The 27,177-nt window shown below is 46.9% G+C and overlaps 1 protein-coding gene across 5 annotated transcripts in view; it reads right to left on the bottom strand.

Moving 5' to 3' along the window:
* Nucleotides 1-27,177, bottom strand: part of MCC (MCC regulator of WNT signaling pathway) — a 2,118,336-nt gene that overhangs the window by 23,007 nt on the left and 2,068,152 nt on the right. For all 5 annotated transcript variants that reach the window (XM_069625509.1, XM_069625508.1, XM_069625511.1 and 2 more), the window contains one exon: nt 3,085-3,207. In XM_069625509.1, the coding sequence (XP_069481610.1) occupies nt 3,085-3,207 (123 nt within the window). The remainder of the gene's footprint in view (nt 1-3,084; nt 3,208-27,177) is intronic.

A 27,177-nucleotide genomic window follows, 5' to 3' on the forward strand; every position in this document is an offset into this window, starting at 1 on the left:
TCACAGAACATTGGCTTTGCCTTAACAGTGCAAAGCCTGAATTACTGGTCTTTGGATCCTCTCAAGCGAGGACAAAATTGGGAGCTGGATATTCATTCACAATGAAAGCCTTTTTCGACAGCATAGTGGAACAGATCTTCCACAAACTCATCACCGACTACCAACACAATGCGTCTGTCCATATCTGCCCGCTCCCCTCACTGCACAGCGTAATGGAACAAAATGTTGTCGCCCTTTCCTGTGATGCACACCCAAGCACCCGATAGGACAAATCCCACAGTCCCATTTCCACTTGACAGCTTGATGAGAAGAGCACAATGTGGCACGTGCGCTTTCCCAAAAACTGCTACGGGCGTGACCCAGCAACGCAGGAGTAGTTCTTCTTCCCTTTCCACTACTGTTGCTCCACCACTACCTCATTTGCTACTATTCAATAGTGACACACACATCCACCAATCGCATACAAGCTGCCATCATGTAACCGTATCACTCCTGTACAACACTTCACTTGTACTGTAACTTATACCATTATACATTCACACTGCAAGTGTTGTGCCTTTCCAAAGCATGTCCCCTACAAGGTTCAGTAAAAGTATGCACAATTTCTCCATCTGCATACATCCACATGCCCACCCACAATGTGGCACGTGTAATCCTGATCGTACAGCGGAAACCGCTACCTTTTCTTGATATTGAGATGTGGGGGAGTGGGGTGGGCGGAGGAAGAAATTTCAAGCAGGGGATTGGATGTTCCAGCGTGGGTGTGAAAATGTTTTTTTTTTGTCTGTTTTTTTGTTACGTGCTTGGAAGCAACTTTATTTTTTTTCTCTTTATAACCTTTCTGTTTGCCTCTCCTCACATTTTTACCAAATTCTGCTCAACGCTTCTTGCACAGTGTAAAAGAAAATGGCATTGCCAATGACGCTCAAATAAATGCCATTTCTACGAAACCACTGGATATTCGACGTCATGATCTCAGTTGGTGGCAAACATCCCAGCAGTCTGCATAAATTTGCACATTCTTCCATTTACAACACACCTTCCGACCTGTGGCTGTGGACACATTACACCGGCATGGTTTCATAGTCCTCGTGGTGTTATGCATGAATAGACAACGTTGGCAGTAGGAAAAATCTGCATCACTGCGTTCAGCAACCTCTTCAGGGAACGGATTAAATGTCCACACGACATGTAACCCAAATGTAGACTTCCATAGTGCACCATGACAAAATCAACGTTTGTGACGCAGGCCACATATCTGCAAAGGCGAACCATTCTGCAGAAACTGCACACATACTGACAGCCTCAGAGAGTGTCCACTCCTTCCAACCCGAAATTACCAGCAACGCCGCTTTGCACACAACACCTGTGCAAATGACGCACAAAGCTATCACCGACGATGATCACTGTGCGTCTCTCCATCTTTACCAACCTCGCGACACAGTAGTGGCCAACAAAGATACCGCCCCTTCCTATCAACCACGCCCTAAACACCTGATTTCCCAATTCTCACAGTTCCATTTCTATGCCCAGCATGCTCATAATGACAGGATGTGGCACGTGCGCTTTCCCAGCTACAGCGAGGGCCACGCCCCAGTAAATGAGACGATACATTTTCCCTTTCCACTGGCATTTTTCCAGCACTCCCTCATTGGGTGCTGTGAAATTTTCACACACGCATGCACCAACCACATACAAAAGCTCTGCATTGCACACTAGCATTTCTGTACGCCATTCCATATTTACCCCTCAACACTCAATACATGTTGCATTTGCTTCCAAAGCACCTCCACCAGAAACTCCTGGTAAACCATCCACGAGTTCAGCAACCACAATGATTGTGCGCGGCACCCAGCACACCTTTGGCCATGCACACATCAGTGTAGGCCTTGCCCACACCCACCATAGCACTATGGATCCATGCATGTGAACATCTGCGCAGCTAACATTATCCACAAACGTAACATACGTAGCGGCACTTCCACCCAACTCCCCCACACGATAACACAGCCATCCACCAAAACATATCACTGTTAGCAGAATCCACAAACATACCACAGCTTCCGCCACCCCTCCCCATTCACAAACTATTGTGTCACTGCCAACTTACCCACACCATCTTCACAACATAGGGCGTACTACAACAAAGCTGCACATATCACAGTAATCAGGCACATGTAAGCTGCACTTCCAACATACCCTCTTCCATACTCACATTATACAATCACTTCACCCTTTGGCCACACTGCACAACTTCTCACTGCACCATCTCCAGCCATACACCAAATACTGTAGCATATTCCTACTATCACCTCAACCATGGAACGACCAATACACACACTTTTTTACTCACTGCTGCTGCTGTTGCACTTGAACAATGTGCTCCACAACCATTCTCCACAGATCACCACCCTCTAACTGATGCAGAGCCAAAAAGGCATTACTGCCGTGGCTGTGCTCCATCCCTAGGCTCTTGAGTGCATGACCTACGGCCCAGGGCCTGAAGAGACATTTTTCCAGAACATGGGGCATTAACCAAACAGAATTAGCTTAATACGGATCTGAACGAAAAGCAGAGAATATAAATTGGAATGGCCATGGTTATACCTAGCAGTAATGACTGGAAACAAACAAGTGTCAAGAGTCTAGAAGCATCAGCGGTACTGATATCTGTGGGATGGTGCAGGGAAACCAAGTATGGGTATCAAACTGAAACATTGATTAATAATGCACAGGAGAGAGGCAACAGGTGTTGGAAGATTTGGCAGAGATTTTGAGAAACATTAAATTAATGCAAATGAATGAGAGAAAGAAACGTATTTAATCGTTTTGATTTATTTGTGATTGTGTTTTTATTCCTTTTTGCACTTTTATTTCCTTTGATTGGATTACAGACTTGCCTTGGTGTTTTCAAGATTTTAATCCCAGACATCTTTTCAGAGTAACACAGTCAAGTAACCAGACTTTAAAATGAACACACACATTTTACATACATTCAATCACTTGTGAACCTCAACACATGGAACCTGTTGATACTTCATTAAGTCATTAGAAGGAACTGTTGGAAACAGAAAGCGTTTTTACCTGTTTGCTCTCTTCAGGTCATTGACAAACTCAGCAGACTGCTGGTGTCTTGTTTCGCTGCTCTTTGTGAGTCTCTCCAAAGCGCTCACCAACTCCTGTGCTCGTGCCTTCAACTTTTTTTCACTGCAACGAAAAGTGAAATATATTAGACAGGCCAGAAAAAAATGTGTAGTCCTCAAAGAATGCTCTTCATGGGCCAGGGTTTGGAGCAGAGGGTAGGAAGAAGCAAGAGAAGAGAGTCCTCCAGGGCTTTAAGTGGGCCGGGGCCTGCCGGGGCTGGGCCCCGGCAGGCTCCGAAATTTCGTTTTGAGGCGGGGCCCTGCCGGGGCCCACTAATCTCCCCTGGCACCCCGGCCACAACACGAAAAGGCTTTTTTTTCTACAGCCTGAAGCTCTCGCTCATGAGCGAGAGCTTCAGGCTTCAGAAAAAAATGCCTTTTAGCTATAATGGTGGCGCCGCACCTGCGAGGCATCCCTTTAATCAAGTGATGCACGTGGGCCGGCGCCACCATTATGGAGAAAACGTGAGGCCGCTGGAAGCAGAGGCCTTGCTTTCTAAATACTGAAGCTCCCGCAGATTCGTGGGAGTTTCAGTCTTTAGGAAAAAGGCCTCTGCTTCCAGTGGCCTCACCCTTTCAGCCTTAATGGTGACGCTGCCCCTCCCCAGCTGGCGAGGGGCAGCACCACCATTAAGGCTGAATAGGCGAGGCGCCGTCCCCTGCCAGGCAAGCCTATACAAAATAAATGCAGGGATCAGCACCCTCTCCCCCATTGGGGAGAGGGTGCTAATCTCTACAAAAGGCTGCCTGGCAGGGGTGCCAGTAGCCGATTGAGCCAGGGCTCGTCAAGGGGGCGTGGCCTAACGGGCCATGAAGACCCCCGTTGTTAGGCCACGCCCCCTCGATGAGCCCCGGCTCGATTTGTAGTGCCACTTAAGGCACTGGTCAGTCCTCTTAGGAACTGCCCAGCAATCTTCACCAGCCCACGTCACCAACCCTTTCACACGAACATCACCTTGTGTTATTTTCATTGCTACTTGCAGTGGGCGCATCGGCCATCCGTATGGCCTCGCAGAAGAGTTTTGCTAACAGCTACAAAACGAGAGAGCGAGTGTGAACCAAAGACATTAGGGTACTCACTAATGAAGAAGGGGTGAGTAATTTTAGTACCAGTGGAACCTTAAAAGGGCGAACCATCCGGTAGGTCCAACCTTAAAGAACACTAGACACAATTTGTGGCCTACACACTCAGGAGATTCTAGGACTTATGCATGTAAATGATAAAATGCCCTAAGTTTTCAAAATGAACCACAACAGGCAACATGCTTGCCACACCAGACCGACTTTTCTTTCTTACTTGAAAGTATCTGAATAAAAACCAACGTCCTACCACTGGGGTATACACGTCCCCCTTCAGCCCACGAGACCAACCCGATCTCAATATATTCCCTACGCAGATAGTTACTCTGGAGTCAAACGTGCACATTTGGGGGAGCATGAACCCAAGGTGAAGAACCTGCAATGTGATGACCATGTGCCTGCTGAGAGTCCATTTCCTCCACGTGTGGGATGCTGCACACACTGCGGTCCGAATTTGGGATACTTTTTCCATGTCATTATTTAACCCGTTTTAGTTTTCTGATTTTATTACTTGGTATTGCACGCAAGGTGCAGGGTTGCCTGGAGCCCTTTTCTCGTTTTTGTTTTCCTTGTATGGCCTTGCTGGTTTTTGGAGAACGCCTCATGTCCTTTTTCTTTGTAACTTTTTAATTGTTCCTTGTAGGGCTCTAGGGATCTCAATCTTGTCTGATAAAGGGTGCAGCCAGGCCGCCTTACTAGGAGGCACAGGAATTGGCTCATTTCATGCCACGTGGTCAGCGTATCAGATTAAGCAACCAGTTATCTACAGACATCCAGCGCGAACACGTAGCAGTCCCTATGCCATTGACACACCGGAGTCTTAGCTTGTCTGTAATCTAACATATCCTGGATGGGTACTCTGACATGACCGCATACCTGAGTCTCAAAGTAACAGTACTTACTCTACGTATGACTTATAGACATTTATGGAATGCCTCTGTAATAGCACTCTGTCCCTAGCACCAAAGCCACACTTCTGAAAGAATCTTTATTCCACCCCTCCCCCCACCAACACAGTTTATCCACATCTTCAGGACGTTCCGCCTTAGCTACTACCTGCAAATTCTATCGATCGCTCAGCAAGGTTAATCTTTTCATCAGCAATCTCATGTTGGATCTGCACCATACATACTATGCATCATGGAAAAGGGATTAGGCGCCAACACTGCCCATGTACCAAAGACTAGCTTGCCTAACTACTAATAGGTACTATTGCAGAACCACCCAAATGGAAACAGAGGTGGAGTTGCTATCATCTTTAATATTAGCTTCCTTGTGAAGGCTACTTCCATGCAACAAAGATGAAAATATTACTTACCCATAGTAATTTTCTTTCTGCTGGACTCTCCTCCGCCACATTCCTCGTCTTAAATACTTCACAGACAGCGACAATGGACACTGGACCATTTTTCGCCAGCAGCGGGTGTGGTGTACCTTGGTGCCGGTCCTCTTCGGCGTCCACTATTTGGCACTGGGAGGGACGGTGACAGGCTTCCATATAGAGCATACCACGGCCCAAGACCTTCAGTTCACCCTTTTCACTGTACTCAATATTGTGGAAATGTGACAAGCAATCTTCTGCTCTTTACTCCTAAAGGTTCTTTGATGTTCTCTATGTGTGCAGAGGGGTAGGAGGTCGATAACGAATCGCTTGGAGTAGAATCCATCAGACTGAACATTACCAGGGGCAAGTCATTTGTTCTTCTAATGGATTGCATCCTCCCAGAGATTCCTCATCTTAAATACTCTCCCACAGCAGTACGACAGTCCTGGAGGAGGGTAGAGAGTGAGCAGGGGTCCACTTCAATAAAGAAACTTTGAAGGACTGCAATCCCACAACAAGTGCCGTGGCTAACCAGAGAGTCAAGATAATGATTTAAGTAGGCGTGAATGGAAGCCAAACTAGCCCCCTGGCAGATATCTGGGGCTGAAATCCCTAAACACTCTTGTTTAAGCCAAAGCGGCTGCTACACTTCTAATGGTGTGTGCCCTCAGGCCTCAAGACATGTCCTTCCCTGTCAGCATGCAGCACTATGTAATACAAAGAATTATTTAATCGAGAAATGGGTAAGATGCAGCCATGCCCTGCCTGTGAATGAAGCAAACAATCTATCATCTTTCATGTAGTCTTTAGACATAGCAACATATTTGTATTTGTATTTTATTTAATTTATATAGCATTTTAATCCAAAACACTTTACAAGAGGAACAAGCAAGATACAAACATTAGATACAACAAGCATTAGATAACAAATTGAATCAAACCAGAAAACAGTACAAGAAACAATTTACATTATAGACGAGGATTGGTGAGAGAGAAGAAGGAACAAGGCGTGAGAGGAAAAAAGAGGAATGAATAGTGGTAAAAGCAGTAGTAAAGAGGAAGCAAACAGTGAAAAGGAGAAGAATTATGTGGTGGAAACATAATAGCAAATCCTTGGAAAAACTGAAACAGGGAATGGATGGCAAAATAGGAGCCTGCTCTGTCGTCCTGTTGAAAGGTGAGATAGCAGCTAAATAGCCTTTGACCATGCCAATCAAATTTGAGACCCTGTCTTGCTAGGGTCAAAAGAAACTGCATAACCAAAGAGGTGTGAGGGGGTAGGGGGTCCAGATCCCTCTCCCTGTGCCAGAACCAAAACCTCTTCTACTGGCAACTGTAAATGGCCTTGGTGGCCAGTCTTCGTGTGGAGAGAAAAACCTCCCAAGACCTCTTCTGACAAACCCAAATCCTTGTATCTCAGCCTCTCACTAATAAAGCATGCAGACCGACTACTGATATTCAGGTGAAGGACTGGCCCCCCAATCTGCTCTTGTCGGGAGATATAGAGGATTACAGATGACCAGGTAGAGGAGATGGAGTACCATGCCCTCTGATTCCTATCGTGGGAAATCAGAACCATTATGGTGCCGAATCACCATAACCTCCTAAGTTGTGGGATGACTGGGTTCGGTGGTATTGCGTAGATTAGAGCAAAATCCCAGTCCACTAAAAACATTTCCCCTATGGCCCTTTCAGGGAACATTCCCTGTAGCAGAAAGTCTTACAATTCCTAGACTGAATATTTCTGCAAGAATGTCCTGGCATGGCTCCCATTCGTGAGAGACTGAGCCCGCCCTGCTCAGGGCATTTGCCACCACATATTGCATCCCAGCAAAATGGGCCAGTGACAGAATGCTGTTCCATAAATCCCAGAACTAAAGCTGCATTGCTTTCCTGCACAGGGCCAGTAACTTCCCAGACCTTCTTATGAGGTGGGCTGTCAGTGAAGATCAGAACACTATTCCCCTGGATCGAAGGAGGAAAGCCTTTAGGAATAGTCTGATTGCCCGCAGGACCAACATGTGCTTTGATGTGTAATTTTGAAGCTCATGTCGAGATTCCTCGAGCTTTTCAGGAAAGCATCCCTTACCACCTTTGCATTGAGCCACAGTTGTTAATATTGTTCTCCTGTCCTCAACTTGTACGGCTGGCCTACCACAGTAGATCCTGTGAAATGCTTGTTGTGAAATGGAGCAAGTACGACATGTCAGTTCTTTGGAACCAATGCGAAGGGCGTAGCCATTGGAGCAATCTCTTCCTCGGGCACCAGAAAGATGCAGGATGCCATGATGCCTTGGGACATCTTGACCATCTTTTCCAAACGAGTGTCCAGGAGCGCACTCATGAACTGGAGCTTTTGGGACCGTGTCACTTGCGACTTCTTGAAATTCAGGGAGAAACCCAAACTGTGCAGTAATGGTCAACTGTGGAGAAGATGGGAGGCCACATGTTCTGGAGAACAGGTTCCGATGAGCCAGCCATCGAGGTTGGGGGTAGATGTGAATCTTAACCCTCCCTGTGACAAGCCCCCAACAGAGACAGTTTGGGGAAGACCCTCGAAAAAGTTGTCAAGCCAAAAAGTAGCACTTAGAATTGATGAGTGCCACCTAGCATGAAGCTTAGGTACTTCTTGTGCCTTGGATGGATAGGCATGTGAAAATAAGCATCCCGAAGGCCAATTGACAAACCAGTCTCGAAACACAAGGGTCTGAAGGATCTGAGAGTTACCAGCTTCAACTTTTCCTACCCGAGGAACTTGTTCAGGAGCCTCAGGACCAAGATTGGACACACATCTTTGTCCTTTCTGGTGAAAATACGGGTAACCCCACCTACTCCTCATTTCTGCTGCTCTGACCATCTCTACAGCTGCCTTCACTAGGAGGGATTGAGCATCCTCTAGCAGCAAGTGGTCCGGCGAAGTGGACCTCTGTCGTGGAGGATGGTCTGGGGATTTCTTGAAAAGGCGGAGACAATACCCAAGGGTGACTGTAGGGCCACGTTGTTGGACCTAGTACAATGCCATTCTTTTATTTACAGCAATATTCGACCCGCCTACCAGTGTCTGGTAAGGCGAGGGCACCTGAAAGCCGTTCTGGGGCTACGTAAGAAAAGGGAAAAGTGGTATTCAACGTCTGGCTCTTTTGGGCTCCCCAATCTCTGCTAAGGTTGGGTGTAGCATCTGTGTTCCCCTCACAGATGTGAAATGACTCTTGCACCTGTGCTTAAATGAATCAAAATGGGGTAAACCATGACCCCTATAAAAAGTAAAGGAAGAGGACATGAAAGAGGAACATTGTTGGTACACTGCTAAATCCAATGACTTTGATGTAGCTTTGGAAGCGTTGAACTTTTCCAAGGATTCATATGCATTCGCTCCAAAAAGGTGTCCAGAGTTTTTCTTGACTATCGGGTGCCAAACCCGAGGTCATCATCTATAGGCTTCTTCTTACTAATGAGGCTGGGCCCCTAGAACATGCTACATAATCTGCTCTGTCCAATACTCCTTGCAAGGCTCGACAACAGCATCCTTACCATCTGTCATTTATGTGTTGAAACCATCACTTATTTCACGCTCAAGTAGTTGCTCTGTTGCCTCCAAGACTATTTGGCGATTGCATATAATGTATGTGTGCTTTAACAGCCATCCTCCTGACCCTTAAGACCTTTATACCAAAGGCATCTATGTGTTTGCTCTCTTTGACGGCTAGGAGTGTTGGGAAAGTAGCAGACGTGGCACCTGCAGTGGCCACCTGGACCACAAGACTTTCTAGGCTGGCGCCTTTAAAGAGAAAGGTAAATTGTGTCTGATGGAACCGACCTATATTTAATTTGCCAACTCTTTAACTACAGTAGTAGAGGAGCAAGTATGTTTCCAAAGTTCTAATACCAGCTCAGTGACTGCAGGATTTGAGGAGAACACTGTCTCCTTTGCAGGACCTCATTTTAAATGTCACTTAAGTTAGATTTCCATGGTCTAAGAAAGGCGAATGTGTCCAGACCACATGCACCCCTAAGGTCCGTCGCCTGCTCTGTGAAATCAGGTTCATCTGTGACAAATTCCTCGGGGATATGCCCCCTAGACGTTCCTATTGGTTCAGGTCCAAAAGTGACTGTCTCCCTCTTCATCATACACCTCCTATATGGCTTCAAAATAGCCTTCCCATGATGCAGCGGTGTAGAAATTGATGTCCCTCAAGAGCAGACGGAAAAGCCCATTTCGTGGCTGCAAACCCAGCAAAGCTTGAAGATGCTGCTGGTAACTTTGTTCCAGTCTTCTATGACCGAGGTATTCAAAGAGATTTTGATTTCAAGGTGTTGTCTGCTCCTGAGGACCCTCTGCCGGACCTCGCATTCATGGTGGGTCCTTCCTTCTCCATTGGTGCTGAAGCCGTTAGCACTCCGTTCTTCGAAAACATTGAAAGTATCTGTGGTCTAAGGAACTCCCATGGCTTCACAGTAGAGGAAGTGGTAGGGCACATTGCCTTCATTCTTTCTACTCATCCCTCTGCGCTGCTGCTGCTTTTTATGGGATGAAGATTGTTAGGAACTGCTCCTGGAATGGGACCACTTTTGATGTATAATAGGTCTTTTTTATGCTCCTTGTATGATAGGGGATCTTTTTCTGGCATGTGCTGTTTATGTGCCCTCTTTCCTCTTCTGAAGAATGACTTCTCAAGCGGGTGTCTCATGAGTTGGATAGAGGTTGGCCAAAAAGCCATCTTCGTTGCCCGTTTAAGTAGGGTCTTGTGGTTTATGGCCTGACAGGAACTGCAATCTGCAAGGTTGTGGATGCCCCTCAAACACCAGAAACAGATATTAAGGGGGCCAGTATTAGACATCTTGAATGTAAACGTCTACATTTGAAACCTAAGGTTTTAACAAAAACCCAGCATAATGACACTGGTTAGATTTTCTTTCAGGAGAAAGAGCATTCCAGTTCAGAATGCTGAACACAGAGAAACATGCAGCTGAGAGCATGACACATGGTGTGCTCTATATGTAGGACTATAGCATCACTTCTGAAGCAAAGAAGTGGACCGCTGAGAAGGTGGGCTCCGAGGCACACCAATCCCCCTGCTCCTGAACATTTTCCAGTACCAGATGGTGATGCTGATTGAGTATCTACGATAAAGGGTATCAGTGGTAGGATGCAATCCATTAGAAGTCTATCTTCATGTTAAATGTCAAATTCCACGTACAGACCACACTCACCTGACCCTGCTTTTATAGACCTGCAAACCAATCTAGTCTCCTTATAATAACTAGCCAAAGCATTTTCATTACAGGTGACTAACCTTTGCTTACAACAAGAGCATCCCCCACAGTTAATGTACTATTGATTCCAAACTTTCCTTCTCCGCCCACAAGGCTGATGTCTCAAAAAAGTCAAACTTCTTACTGCACCTCATCAGAGGTACTCTGCCTTTCCTCTCCTTCCCCCAGAAGCTCACTGTCTCCCAAGCTCTGGTTCTCTCTAGGTTGGACTACTGGAACAGCCTCTTTCTTAATCTACCTGCCTCTACTCTCAGACCTTTGTAACTTATCCAGAACAGGACTGCAAGACTTGTCCTTGGCCTCAAGTCCTGGGATTGGATCTCTCCAGCTCTGAAATCTCTCCATTGGCTCCCAGTGGATGCAAGGATACCATTCAAGACCCTCTGAATTGTCCACAAGGCTTTCTGGGGTCTGGGTCCAACACAACTTCAGCTATCCTGCCGCAAATAACTCCCATGTCGAGCTCCCTGCTCCTCTACATCCAATTCCCTCAGGGTCAGTCGTTCCTCAAAGAAACGAGCTAGGGGTAGATCTCTGTATTTGACCTGGGCCTCCCTCTGGAACAGCCTCCCTGCCACTCTAAATCTTGAGGAGAACCATCTCTGGTTCTGGAAACACCTCAAGACCTTCCTCTTTGCTTCAGCCTTCGCCGCCCCTCTCCGCTGCTGATTCTGTTCTCCTTCATCACCGTGAACATGGCCACCATCTGTCCTCCGAGCCTAGGTACCTGCTCACCCCGCCACCCTCACGCACTGCCTCCGGGCCACCACTTGCACTGGGGTCTCTATCTGTACCCATAAAGTTCCCCCTTTTCTTCCTGCATTTATCAGACCTACCCAGCCTGCTGCCTTAAACCCAGCACTTGCTGGCTGCACTACCATTGTTTGTTGCCTTTATTTATTTATGTTTTTCTCCCTGCTCCGCACTCTCCTTTTCTCCCCCCTTCCGTGCACTTCTCCCCCTCCTCCTCTCCCATGCACTTGAGTGTTCTCAATGTCACGGGGCCTAGCAAGATCGTTGTTTTGTTCTTCCCTGTTCCCCTTCCCTTTACCTTGCCGCACTCTGAAACACTTGTGTATGAGCACGATAGAAATAAAATATCGATATTAGACTTGCTACAAAGTTTAGGATTCCCTCCGTAGGTTGACCTATCTACACACACTTTAGGACACACTTTTGATGGCATTTCTGCATCAACCCCCCATTTTAATACTAACTCCACTCAACCCATCTATTGGACAGACCATCTGACGATTCCATTTTCTTTCTTCTGCCAAGTAAAATCAAAACAACCCTGCCCCATCGGTAATAGAATTCCATTTAAGAAATGGTTGACAGCTACCACTTTAGCTATTGCACCACTAACGGCTCCGAGGCACATCATGTCTGGAATATACGTAATCCCTGCAAGCTCTGGGATATTTTTCATAATAGGTCTTCTCCAGCCCTAAGACTCCTTGGCCTGATTAATCTTATATCAGAGAAAAACGTAATGAAAAAAATCAACCACTGTACTCCAGCATTCGCAGTATTAAACGATGTTAACTTTGTAGAGCAGAACACAAATGACATCGCTAAATCTAGAGAGGATATTGCTGCCTCAAACAAATATTGCGTATTTATAAAAAAATACTTTGGATGCTAAAAAGGGCACTTCGAACAAAATGTTCTTGCCGAATTGAATACCACTAATGAACTGTATAAGGTAGCAGCTAACCTATGTTCTACCAAATTTCTTGACAAGGCTATTTAACATTCACAGCATCACTGCAGAGATATAGCCAGCACCTTTTATTATTATGAAGTTAGTAACATGCAAGCAGAATTCCAAGCCCAATGCCCTGTTTGCGATGGTTTTTTGACATGTGTCAAATGGTCTTATGCACATTTACACCCATCGCTCGGAGAAAGAACTATCTCCTTATGGCCACTGCCAAAGCCTCTGGTTTACCTGCAGATTTCCACCCAGCTAAAATAAGTCAATCCTTCTTTCCAGCTGTGGCTGATCCTATTATATTGATCATTATACATCTTCTCAGCAGTGGACATTTCCCAGAGGATTTTAAACATGTCAGTCAATCCTCCTGCTCATAAAAAAAAGAAGTTATCCTTCTTGATCTCGCAAATCTCCATCACATTTCGAGACTTCCCTTTCAGGGGAAAATGAATCCGCTGCTAGCCTACAACTAACAAAGCATGTATATTTTGAAAAAATACTTGAGCACAGCCAGGCTTTTCCTCAAAATAGACAATCAGTGGTCACCTCTACGGTCGAGGACATCAGGAGGACCGTGGCGGCATACTGGCATTATTAGATCTTTTCCCACTTCCAACACTGTCAGCAGGACTCCCCCCCCCCCCCCCGGCCACCCCCTTCCAAGGTCGGCTGCACATTTTGGCATTTCAGCCACAGTGTTTTCCAGGATTATTGACTTTCTGCAGTCTAGATCTCAAATTGTGGCTGTGTCCTCCTGAAACTTCCACCTCACAGATTCCCAGTGGTATCCCCGTGGAGTTGCCATCTCTACATTTCTGTTTAACGGCTACCTCCAGCCTCACAAAAACTCCTTTATAATTGTGGTATTCATTTTTATACATAAGCCGATGACGCCCAAATCCTACTGCACATGGATGGGATGTCACCTTCCTCCAATCTAACCTTTTCCAGTCATCTTCCTCCAATCCGTCCGTTTGTCAGTGGTTAGGAGTGGGATGGACCACAATCATTTAAAATTAAATGCAAGCAAATCTGAGTTTCTGATGTGCAGCTTTCATTTGCCCGATTGGAACCCCACTTTCTGGCCTGACATTTTAAGTACCCCAGCGCTTCCGGTAAACAATGCTATCAAGTTGGGAGTCATCATTTGTTGCCAAGTCTCCCTTATGCTGAAGTTAACACGGCAGCATGCATCTGTTTTAGCCAAATTCCCCAACTTAAGAAATGACTGCACGTATTTTCTTTTAGCCACTAACTCCAGTTAACAAATACTTCTGTGACATTGCAAATTGAATTCTGAAATCCTATCTACTTGTGAGCTCCAAAGTAGTTGCGCTTATGACTTCAAAGGATTCAGAACTCCCTAACCAGAATCCTCCTGGATGGTCCCACCAATGTGCTTACAGCAGCCACACTTAACAACTGCATTGGGTTCCTGTCACCAGAAGAACGACATTTAAAACTTTTTATTGTGCATAATGCCCAACACCAAAAATGCCAAACATTTCCAGCCAAAAATTCAAATCTACTAATCCCTCAAACAGTGGAGTAACTTTGCTGAAAATGTTGGGGGGACATGACAACTGAAAGAAAGGGGCAGAGTGGAGGAAGGGCGGACAGTGGCTCTGAGGGATAACCTTAAACTACTACACCACAAGAGTCCATTGCCAACGCTCTGTTATAACTTTCATAAGACTGGTGGCATATCTTTAAAATTAAATTCTAAAGACACTCCCGTCTTCTGAAACATATAACACTACAGTTGGTATTCACTGCATTGACAACAGTTAAAACGCCTGCGCCCCCTCTACATAAGGAGGGTCTGCAAGCAGGCTGAAGGGAGCTTGTGTTTGATTATTGCCAACAGGGCACTGACTCAGACAAACATATCAACGTTATACAAAATGAATACCTACAAGATTTTAAAACAGCACATTAGGTTGCTTATTCTGATTTCATTAATTACTTGCGACATTCTGACTCATTAAAATTAAGGTATGTTTTCTTGTGTTCAAATGACCACAAGCAGTAGCGTAACGAGCGCGAGGTCAGACCGGGACATTTGTCAGGGGTCGGCACCACAAAAGAGGGTGCCCAAAGGAAAAGGTGTCCTGCTGCCAGGACAATGTCCCAAGGAGCTCCGGTAAACAGAGGGTCCTCATGTTCCTCGGTGTTAACAGAGCATTTCAATGAGAGCCATGAGGCACCGATGGGAGGGAGGGGGTGACTATTAGCAGGGACTTTTGTCCCTTTAGAAATGTGACAGGGAGGGAGTGATCAGAAGTGATAAGGGTGCATAATGCTGCAGGCTTTATGAAATAATGACTATGGCATTAAAACCCAAGGGGGATTTGTTAGGCTCACATTAATCTGCATAATGCTATTGTGGCTTTTCATGCAAGATGGGGAGAATAAAACTAAAGCCATACTCCCATTGCTCAACATATTTCTATGACAATGTATATAGTGTATGGTAAGTTTACTATGAAAGGCTAGCATATTATGTAATGTGGTTTGCTTCCATGGCATTGCCAGAAGTAATTATTTAAGCACATGAAATGTAAAGCAAAACCTTACTAAATATATATATCAACTTAACCTGGGAAGAAATGCACAGTTGCTTAAATTGTTCACATCCCAGTTTCACCATTTAACCAAAGTGTGTGATCCTGGGCAATTCATTAAATCAAACTGTGTATTATCTGAAGCTCTGTATTTGATTCTGATTCACTCCAAAGCTTATGTTAATCTATCATGCTATTGTAATAAAAAAAACCCTAATGGCTATTGAGTTGCTCCATACATAACAATAGTGCAATATAGGTATTTCTGCACCACAAAGTTATTTGCCACTTGGCTTACATATGGCAACTTATTCTAAAGTCGCTTCCATGGTGCCTCTATGTATCAAAGACTAATGATGCTCCTTGCAATGTCCTTTTCTGGGAAGTCACTTCTGTTGATGCAATCCATGTGCAAATTCGGAGGGGTCCATGTATTTTGCGCCAGAGGGCCTGGACAGAGCTCTAATAGGTGACTTTCCTGCATCTGCAATGACCCTGCAATTTTATTTTTTTAAATCTATAAAAATGCCATCCGCCACTAATGTTACCAAAAAAGTAGATTGGGGCGGGCGTGGCCAGTTTGGGGGAGTAAATTAAAAGATTTACACGCACTGCATTTCATGACTCACCGCACCCCTCACTCTTGCAATGCTGGATTCTCCCCTGACCCCAAATGTGATTATCCAAATGTGCCCCCTCACGAAGGTCAGCCTGCAGCGCAGCCCAGCCTTCCCATAAGCATACACACAGCTGAGCCCAGCTCGGCATTATGTCATGAGACAGCGGGAGCCTGGCTGGGCACCTCAGCCAGGCTCAAGCTGTCCCATTACATGATCAATGAATGGGGGGGACAAAAAGGCATGCCACAAAAGTTGGGGGGACCTGTCCACCCGTCCCCCACTATAATTACGCCCATGCCCTCAAACAATTGACAAGAGAAAGAGAGGGGCAGAGCTTTCTCTGTCCAGGCCGTTACTTTACGGAAGTTGTGGCCAGACTGACCTGAAAAGAGGATAACCACTGTTCCTTTAGAGAGCAACTGAACGCGTTCAGGTTTTCTCGTTACTCTTCGGTCTCCACATTGACCTTATTTAAGTTCCTGTCTCCATTAGAGTGCATATCGCCAAGGCGTCCTTAGGGACGGAAGCAGTATTCAAATTAAACATATTAAACTAAAACAATCTTCCACCATTTTATGGTCTGACGTCATAGAGTTGTATCGTTCCCAAACAGCTATCCATTTCCCTAGTTTAGACCAGAAAGTGGTTTGTATCAGTGCAGCAGCTGCAGTGGCGACGCTCATCACAGGGGGTAAGGGTAAACTCCACAAAATGTTGACTAAGAGATGGTCAACTATCCTCGAGCAAAGCTATCCTAGGATGTCCCTCGCCCCTTCTCCACAGCATCCGTCACGCTGGGAACAATGCCACACAGACTGTCTTCAGCTGTGCTTTTTGTATTTATGGGATGCAGCCGTGCTCACTGACGCGCAACGCGGGCGGGACCCTATTCTCTGACCAGTTGCAGTTTCTATTAAATGCGAATACTAGGTCATTAACAGTGCACATTAGATATATGCATCCCAAAGCCCTACGTTGAAATTTCAATCGGTTTCTTACAACGTTCATTGAGTCCCAAATTAAATCTTTGAAATGTTAATTAGATTGCCATTCTTGCGCGTTAACTGCACAAAAAATCATTCACATTTTTCATAGCACTGTACACTTCTTTAAATCATGCAAGTCAACATGTTGCAGGTGACTGTCATACTGGCTCTTTCTTACTCTGTCTTAGTATCTTAAAAGATAGAGTGTCAAGTTTTCGGACATCCGTACCAGACCCTAGAGGGGTTTATTGCTCTCAGCATCTCTGCATGTTTTTCTGGGATGCTAAAAGATATTTTTTAATCTGACAAATACCGTCTTTGCCATTTCTCAAAGACAAAGCAGCTCCAGGTAAGTGGGGCGGGGGTGGGCAGAAGTGGGCAAGGCAGGGGAAAATAAGGGAGGAGTGCACTTACCCGCTGTCCCAGCGGCAGGGCAGATAGCAGCCTCAGGCTTCTTAGGAGACTTGGAATGCAGGCTTTACCATGAGGTAAAGCCCCCGCCCCAAACACCCTGATTGGCTGGGATGCCCCCCCACTTCCCCCACACCCAGTGTGGTGCTGATATGAATAAATGCTGTTGTACACGACTGCAAAATGACACGCTAAAAGAAGCCAAGACTGCAGAGCATGACTTGTAAGATGTCTAATCACCAGCTACTTCACTTTAGTAATGTTAGGTGGGAAAGGTGGGCATTTACTGGTCTAAATTGATGTTTTTTTTAAACATTTATAGCCATCCGTTATTGTGTGCTCCTGCACATACAGATTTGCTCGTGTTTCAAAACATGCCCATATTAAAGCGTGCCTAGCATTTGTTGTCAATGGGAACGTGGAACCATAGCAAATGAGAATACTTTTTAGTGTAATGTTCAGGGACATTGTGTGCGATCATTTGCAATGGCCTGTTGTCCTATGAAATTAGTCTCCTCCCAAAATAATATTGGTGATAGAAGGCTCCATTCCTTGGGCTGAGCAGGGGGGGGATGTGCAGGCAAAGAGTGAACACACGTGGCACGTATACTTTTGGATGCCAAACCGGCCACATTTTAAAAGTTCACAGCAAACATATGCACTCCCAAAAATGTGACATTTCTCCAATACACAGTTATTAATAATCATATAATTTTCAACACTTCCTATTGGCAAGTGGTCCAGGCAGACCATGACTCTCCGTCCTGTCGAGGCATTGTATGGTAGCGAGTTCTTGTCCCTCCCCACCATGCCCATCTCAGGAAGCTGGACAGGGGGGGGCCGGGCTCATTTCTTACCGGGCACAGCTACCCCCCCACGATGGTGCCGCCGCCCCCCCCCTCCACCGCCAGGAGCCTCTAGGTCACCGTGCCCCATTCCAGCTCCGGAGTCCACCAGAAATAAATCTCACTGCCCCCACAGTTCTCACCCATCTGCCACAGGGGCGCGGACCCACCGTTCCGTGACACCCCCCACCCCCAAACTGTATCAATGTTCTTATCATGGCCAAATAGTTCTGCAATGACAGTTCAGTTCCTTGCTGGGATAAATACACCCGTCTTGGTGACTGGTTCCTGGGCCCCTCACCAGGCCGTTCCTGATGACTTGCAAGCAGCCATCCGGGCAGTTCGTTGTTCAATTTTTGTGCCGACAAGCTCAATGGGCGTGCATGGCCCGGACACCCCCAGTGCAATCCAGGAACGATCTGAGACCAGGCGAGCAATGCCCCTGGGTAAACCAAGCCAAGCCAGGTAAACAAAGATAACAAGTGCCTGATGAGCTCCTTCCTTCCTAATCTCACCAGGCCCCCCCCCGCCCCAAAATGTCCAAAATCAGCAACACGAGGCTCGGCAGCCCCCTCCTTATGTGTCCTTCCACCAAAGAATGCGATTAATCCAGTGGATGTCAAAGACTGTCATGTCAGACAGCAAGCCCAGGCATTCTTGCACTTATGAACGAGTGTGCTACGACCCACACAACTGGTTTCGCCATCCCCTTCCTCAGAAATGACACAAAGAACAGCATGTTAGACATCTCGCAGTATTCCACCACATTTTTTTGCATTCTTCACAAAATCAGTACCATTCTACTCATCCCCCTTAGTCATTCTAACACACGAGGTGTGACCTGATGTAGCCCTTGTATGCGTGGGATTTCCACCACTCCATTGCTTTGATCTGTCCTCTGTACCCGTAGCCTGTGGTTGTGGTTGCTGCCCAAATTCTGAAAGGGCGTGGGGCAAATCCCAATTCCCCTATCCCCCTCCAAGCCCCGCTTTCTCCAATGCCTTCTCAAAAATCTTCCTGAACTGGTACCTGGATAGGCAAGACCCGTCCCTGTGTAAGAACAGCATGCCCGCCTGGTCCCCCCGAACACCAAATATGCCCATAGCCTCTCCACTGGGCCGATGTCTGTCAAGGTATGTACCATCATTGTCACTCTGGCCCCTTATCCCTTGTGGTCCGTTTTTGACTTCCTCAACCACATGAGGACCAGGACCCCCCCCCCCCTTGAAATGACAGGTTGTCCCTGGATAGCCCTCCCAACAAGTCGGTTGTGGATCCCCCCCACCACCTCTCCAATCCCGAAGACACCAAAAAATTGCATCACAAAGACTGCCCTGAACTACGCGATCTCCTAGTCGGTTTATAGTGACTTTTCCGACAGTCACTATTTCGAAATACCAAAATGTCGAACCAAAAGTGCCGAAAATAAAAATTTCGAATGGCTTTTTTGTAAAAAAAATAAAAAAATTGTGGGGTTCCCCAACAAACCCGTTTTTTAAAAAAAAAAACATCTTTTTTCTGCTAACTAAACTAAACTTAATCCTATAAAATAAAAAAAATACATTCAACAAAAAAATGTCGGCACTTTTGGTTAGACATTTTGGCATTTCGAAAAAAAATGTTTTGACATATTGACTGAATACCCTTCCTAGTCATCTCTGCAGATCGCCCCCAGTACCTGTATTATTGCTGTTAATTTATCTGGGTCTAGGGGCCTCCTCTTAACCCCCCTGGTACCACTGCCCTCTTCCAGCGGATAAGGCCTTTTTTATTGCAAAACCGGCAGATGGCGGGGACCTTCCTTGTAATCCTGCAAACAACCTAATGGTCGCCATCTTTGTTCTGGCCACCCGCACCGTTCCCCCCTCTGTATGCAATTGTCCCAGGAATGTTCTCATTGTACTTCTATGGAATATGTATTCCAGAACCGGTCCCTCACAAAATATTCTGAATTCCCCAAATTGCTTTTTCGTATGCCCATTTTTGTCTTCTTTGACACCGAAACCTCTATCAAAGATGCTAACTTCGGGCATCAAGTTTCCATACTATCTCGGTGGAATGACAACATTGCTAGGTCCGCCCCTGGTAATCATTGCTGCAACTCCTGTAGTTTAAAATGGGACAGAGCATCAGCCGCATTGTTAAGGATACCTGGTAAATGTTTTGTCTGAAAGTGCATATTGCCTCTCAGAAACAGCAACACAAATCTCTTCAGTAACCTTAGTACCATTGGGCACGCCGCCCGCTGACTGTTGATTGAGCAGACTACTGACATGCTGTCTGACCCAAAAGCTACATCTCTACCCCTCAACTCTTTCCCCCAAATAGTTAATGCTACTATAATTGGAAAAAGCTCAAAGAAATGTTATGTTTTTCTTCCAGCTGTCTGGCCACCGCTGATCGCGCCATTTGTTGCACAGGGTGGCCCGAAGCCCACACTCCCAATCTGCATCCGTGAACAGGCCCAACTGCCCGTTGTTCTCAATTTCCTTTGGCCAGACCTGTACTCTGCTAAAATCCCCCCAGAAACTGTCTCAAATCACCAGTTCCTGCTTCTGCTCTTTTGACAACCTGGTGTTGTGATGTGTTTTTGTCATACCTGACATAGCCCCTGCGATCGACCGAGAAAAGGGTGTCCTCATAGGAATAATTATTGAGTGCAAAATTAAGCTGACCCAACAGACTTTGCAGCTGCCCCAAAGTCACCTTCATAGTCCTTAGGCGGGCAGACACTGTCTCCCAGAAGTCCTGCACCCTGTCCACCGGGAGTCGGCAGTCACCTGCCTTACAGTCAATCTCAATGCCCAGAAAGCAAAGGGAGGTGGTGGGGCCCTCTTTCCTCTCTGCCCCAGTGGTACCCCCATTTCTTCTACCACCTCTTGAAAAGGTTTTAATGCCCTTGCATATTCCTCTGTGCCCCTTTGTCCCATAAACAGGAAATCATCCAGATAATGTAGGACGTGTGCCACCTTACATTCCTTCTTTGTCACCCACTTGATAAATTTGCTGAATGTCTCAAAGTAAACACTAGATCGCACATCCTATGAGTAAGCATTTGTCATGAAAGATTTTTCCCTCCACCTGAAAGTCTAGCAAATGCAGTAGCCGGAAGGCAGCCTCAATATCTGTGTTTGCTAGCAGCGCCCCCTTCCTCATCCGCCGGAGTCGTGTTATTGCCGATTCAAATGAGTCTTACCTTACCGAGCACACTGGCATTATTTACTGATACCCCTTTTGGAAATGATAAGTTATGGATCAACCTATATTTCCCCCTGGCTCCTTTTGTGGGACAGTGTCCAGTGGGGAGCATACCAGCCCTCTCAGGGGCAGTGAGGAAATTGGACCCGTAAATCCTCCAATTTCATCTCCTTGGCCACTTTGTCCATCAGTATTGATGGTTGTGACCAGGCCAACCTCTGGTTTTTGGGCACTGGGGGGGGGGGGGCGCGAACTCTTCCACACACTTGCATCCCCCATCCGTGGGTACCTATTTGCCCATGCCCTTAACACATCCACTTGTACAGGCGAGGGTAACGCCACCGGTGGAACCCCGAGCATCCCACCCCTACTTGTGCTCCATGCTGCGTTTGATGCATTTGGCTTCCCTGTGCCCCGACATTCCACAGAATGACCAGACATGCTTAAATTTACAGAACGGTCTTGCACAAGAGGGTTTGTTGTATGCAAAACATACCTCTTATGTCCTCGCCTTCCCCCTGTTCTGAAAATGGCTGATCCGGCCTCCCTGGCGTGAATCCTATGCTGCTAGATGGGCATGCTGCGTGCAACTAGCCCATAACTCCATTGCCCTACAACCCCAGTAAAGCATGGCATTACTTGCTTTTGTACGCCTGAACCTTTCATCATATACCAACCAAGCGCCAAATATACAATGATGATACATTGTGAAAACCAAATGATTGTGCGACCACAGCTCGGGACATTTTTCCAGCAATATATAGCCAGTTACCCAGTTGGCCAGTGACTTTTTTCACTTCCCCCCCCTCACTCTTTGCCTCCTTACACTCGTCTACCCTTATATAATCTAAGATCAAAAATATGTTAATATATTTCTACTTCCATTATTTTTTCCTTAGGTTACAGAGGCCCATGCCAGGTAAGCATACCTGGTGCTGCTGCCTGTATTGGGGAGGAGGCATCCCCTGTCTGTCCGGCACCCCACCAGCGCAGCCCCAACGCTTGTTGACATTGTTTCTGATGCCTTTGCTCCACTTTCATTATTTATCACATTCCCCACCACCTGTGGATTTTCAACCCTTTTTGGCTAACCTGTTCCTCCCTGCACAGCCATCGTTGTCCCTGTGGAGAAACCCGCCCCTCCTGCTGTCCCCGGTCGGGCTGGGCTTGACACCATTGTGGCCTGCTCACCCTAGTGCTGTCCCTGTGGCAAGGCCAACCCAGTTGGTTCTGCCCAACCCTGCTGTTGAGGCCTCCCTGCCAACTCCTGCAATTACCTCTGGGGGCCACCCCATCCATACTCATTGAGGACCTGGTGATGAGGTGCCCCACCCAAAGTCCTTCCACTGCAGGACCTCCACACCCCCAGGGGGCCCCTGTGTCGCCATTTACATTACCCCAGAATTGACTCCCGTGTTACCTGCCGCTGCCAGTGGGGCATTGGCTGTTTGTGCCCCCTGTAAGGAACTCATGCAATAGTAAAGACAGACAAATGATCAAAGTTCAAGGATGTTTATTAAACTGTATATGCAGGTTGGAAAAAACGCCTCATCTAAACCTAAATCTAAGATGGGAGCAAGCTACGACCATCAAATAATAATAAGGCAGTCCTAGTGGGTCTTGTCAAATAAAAGGGCCTATACTAAAAAACCTATTGCCAATCCTTACAACTAAATACAAAAATAAGAGTGTGGGATAGGATTGACAAATGATAAATCAGGATGTGGTAAACCAGGGGTGTCCCTTCCCCACGTTTTGAGCACGGGACACGGTGGGACTCCTGAGCACAGCACTCTCTCTCGGGTCTTCCCATGACGAGACAACAGTTTCCAGGACCTTCAGTGTTTAAGTCTCTTTTCTACAAAAAGTCTCTTGCCTCCGAGAACCTGATGTGTTCAAAATAACAAACAAAAAGTTCCTTTTCAAATGTATGTTGGGTGATGACTTTTCACCCCTTGTTCCCCCTCTGAAATGGGAATATCAGCTTCCCTTTGTCGGGTTCGCTACGGCTTTTTCTCAAAACAATTTCACCTGGGGCATTCACAAAACTTAATGTATTTTTAAACAGTTCACTGTGGACATCCCTCTGTCGGTTCACTCTTGTCAACACACTGTTCATTGGGACTTCAAGCTTCGCCCGTTCTATCGGCATTCCTCCACCGGGTTCACTCTTGCCAACTAATGTCAATCACAGTTATTTTTCTTTTCTCACTATGCAGGATTCATCTCCCCTAGCTTTCCAATTACGTGAAGGTTGAAGACTTTCAACTGTACAGGGGGTTTTGCTAGACCCCTGTATGACCACTTTGACCTTTTCCTTACGCCTCTCCTAGGGCTTTCTGGTATTGGTAGTTCAACAAACATGGCATCAACCATGGTCTCTCGAATGAGCATCCACGTGGTGCCAGTTCGGTTTCTTATTGGTTCTCCCCTCGACTCACTGGCTGTGATGAACCGCTTGGTTTTTCTTGTCTGTGGAGTCAAGGACAGTACCACGGTAGCAAACGTTGTTCCCCATCCTGGTTATCAGTATAGGCGTGCTCCGTGTACCATTGACATCTGCTGCAACACACGCTGGCTATTGTTCGCGGTCTTACGATTCCTTCCACTGAGTTTTCGCAGGTCTGGGTTGGAAAGGGCAAGGTTGCTTCTCTCCTTGTCACCCCTTCGGTTCTCGCCGCTTTTCTCCTCCTCTAGAACTGCCGTACAGGGATAGCTGTCTCGTTGTGCGGTTTGCCTTGTGTCTAGTGTGCTCTCGTGTTCCACCTTTTATCCATGTGGGGAAGGGAAAGGGCCACCAGGTGTGTGTGGTTCTGGTCAATTGCCTGACCCCCTTGTGTTGGGACATGTCAGGTAAACGGCTCTAGTGTTAGTCTGTTGTGTGAGAACGTGTGTGTGTCGGAAAAGGGGCGGGGTAGAGTGTCTGAGTATCCTACATGGAAGGCTGGGAAAAAGGTGTTATAAGAAGGGGCATACTGTGTCTCACCCGTCCGTGTCACGCTTCCACTTCCCGAGGACCCCTCACTCAGGTGATCCTCTCACTGGTCCACCCCCAGGAACTGGATCCAACTGTGATGGCTGTGTCCTGGCCACCTGGATAACAGATCCCGGGGACTAGTCAGGGAGACACCTTTAGGTTTCTCACACCCCTGACTCCCTGATCCTTCTGCTCCCAGTATTACTTGAGCTGCTAGCCCCATTCCCATTACTCGTTTCCTACATGGGGATAGGTGGCTCACTCACCACCCTTGGTGCAGGAGCTGGAGCCATCTTACCCCCCTGCCACATTTCTTCTCCTTGGCCTCAAGCGAGGGGGCTCCACCCTGTCAACCCCCACATGTATCCACACAGTTTGTTCTGGCCCATTGCTACCAGGAAGAGAACCTAATACTGCTCCCAAATCCTTGCCCTGTAATAGAGCAATGATGGCCATCAATGTTGTTGGGCCCATCCTCACTCTCCTGAGTAGCAGCCCCTTTTTGTCAGAATTTGATATAGCCCTTTCTTCTGATGTGTGTTTAACACCTGTTCTTTAGAATACGTTTTGTTCCCCACACCGAATCACAAAATTCACAGAACTTTTCTCCTTGTCTCGCGCATTTACATGCACAAAATTCACCGCACTTTTCTCCCGGTCTCTTGCGTATCCCTGAACCTTGTTTCCATGGCAACCCAAAATCATAATCAGTACTGCCTCGCACCTGCACTCGGCACACCCTGAAACAATTCAAACCACTCACGGTATGCTTCCGGGAAAACAAACAAAAGACGTTCTTTGCTGCGCACACATGGTTTGACTGTACCCAGCGTGCGAGAAGAACTCAAGCCCACCCAACGAGCAAGAGGCCCGCGCTCCTCCACGTATTAAAGTAAGACAGACTGCTGCCAACCTTATCTCACATTGTTAGATTTACGGCAATATAGTATGCACGGTGAGCCAGGAAAAACGGCCGCTCTCCCCCCAACCTGTCTAAGATTTACGCAGTGCGCCAAACCAAAGTCAATGCCCAGTGCAGGCACAAAGCCAAATTAGAAAGAATCAAATTGACGATGCAACACGCGCAAAAAAATGCAAAGGTATTACAAATCAGATTAACAATGCCAGGTACACACTAATCAATGCCCTCACTATTGCTGCACCACCACAAATATCCCCTGTACTCCAGCATACGGCCTAACCCTGCCCACCGCCTCAGCCTGGTCCCACACCGCTCCAGATAGGCCCGGCTACCCCACCCGTCCCACCTTACCTCACAGTTCCCCGCCCAAAGATGGGAGATGGGAGATGTAGACTACTCTGCAAAGTTCTCTCCTCGCCCGGGGACAGCAAAACAATAGCAGAGACCAGTGCAGGCAACAAGGCAATCTGGAAAACGAGCTCCAAAATGAACTCCAAAAGCAGTCAAGGGCTTCAGGCGGGCAGTGCCAGGGTGGCTCTGACAATCCCTGGCAGAGATCTGTGCTCTCCTTGTCCCCCAGGGGCTCTATTTAAGCCCCAGATTGGTGCTGCCGTGCCCCCCACCCCACCACTCAAAGAGCCAGCGAAATGCCCTCAGGCACCTGCTGGGGGGCTGGTTCCAGCAGGCATCCGCCTGACACTCCCCACCCCCCCAACCCGGCCGCCCTCGCCCACCCAAACCAACAACACCGTAATGGCGGGTTTTTGCCTTTGTTACCTCGGTAATTTAATTCTTATTTTTCATTGTGGTTTTGTACTTACATAAAGAAAAATAAATGCGTCTCTTGGATGTCTTCCACACGAACGGCAACTTCCTTGAGTGAGGGCGAACAAGGAATGGGCCAAGTTCTCCTTCTGTCTGCTGCTGTGCCAGGGTCTTACTCTTGAATGGTAACCCTGCCCCATTAAGGGACTCTGGGCCAAGGCAGATTAGAGGTAAAACTGATATCCGGCACCTCCAGGTGACCGTGTACTGGATGTGGCATCCTGCATCAGAAGATCCCATCTGGCGTGCGTGGTGTGGAGGAAAAGGTGTAGTCGCTGCGAATTCCCAGACCAATCCAGGAATCTCCATGAAAACTGTGGTGGATCGCAGTTTCGTGGATGTCCTTAGCCATGCAAGCAAAATGCAAACAGTGGGACGTCTTTAAAGCACATGCTGCAGGCGCAGAGTAGACGAGAAAAGCAAGCCGAGGTCAATATTCACAGACCTGCTTTCGCTACAGGCGGCAGGTGTGTTCTTGTAGTTTAGCTACTGTCTGTTATTCCCTATTCAGCGGGGGTGCTGTGGGAAGGACATCAATCAGTGGCAGGGCAACATATATATTCCATCTCAGAGTTGGATTGCCATGTGCCAGGGTGGATGTTGAGCAGATTCGGATTGTTGCGACGCCACTGACCCATGAGTTCCTTATAATAATGACGATAATAACCAAATCAGGCTATAATATAGTACTTCATGACACATTCTTCTTATAAGCACTGTAGAAATTGCTATTATTACCATATTTTCTCATACTCAATTCATCTGCCTTAGAAGGATGAAGAGAATGAGTTGGCCCTGTTCTGGACTCGAACCCGTGACTCCCAGATACACAGAGATCCAAGATAAACATTTAACTCTGTAAGATAGTGTTCTAGAAATGGCATTGTTCCCTAGTACTGCCACCACACACTCCCGCTTGTCATCCTCTGCCTTGTTGCCCACTTCAATCTCAATATGACGACATGTGCTGTGGTAAGCCATACGTCTTCAGTGGGAGGTTCATGGGAAGTCACGTGAACAGCGGCTACATGTGGAATAACATGCATGGCTCCCTGGCACTGCTGCAGCTAATGTAAGGCTTGTACAAATGGACAGAACTGTCCGATCCCGATCCAGCCACCGTGTCAATATTTCTTCCAGGCTGGCAAATGTGGTCTGTCCTGCATCACATTCGAAGTTTAGAATGTTGGTAATTACATCGCAGACCTTGCACTGGCAGAGCGAAATAGTGGCTGGTATCATTCCTTTGTCACAATATTTCAGTGTTTCTCCTTGGCGCGTCTTACTTTTA

This window comes from Ambystoma mexicanum, chromosome 6p (assembly GCF_040938575.1).
Source record: "Ambystoma mexicanum isolate Mex_15411 chromosome 6p, UKY_AmexF1_1, whole genome shotgun sequence".
Lineage (NCBI taxonomy): Eukaryota > Metazoa > Chordata > Amphibia > Caudata > Ambystomatidae > Ambystoma > Ambystoma mexicanum.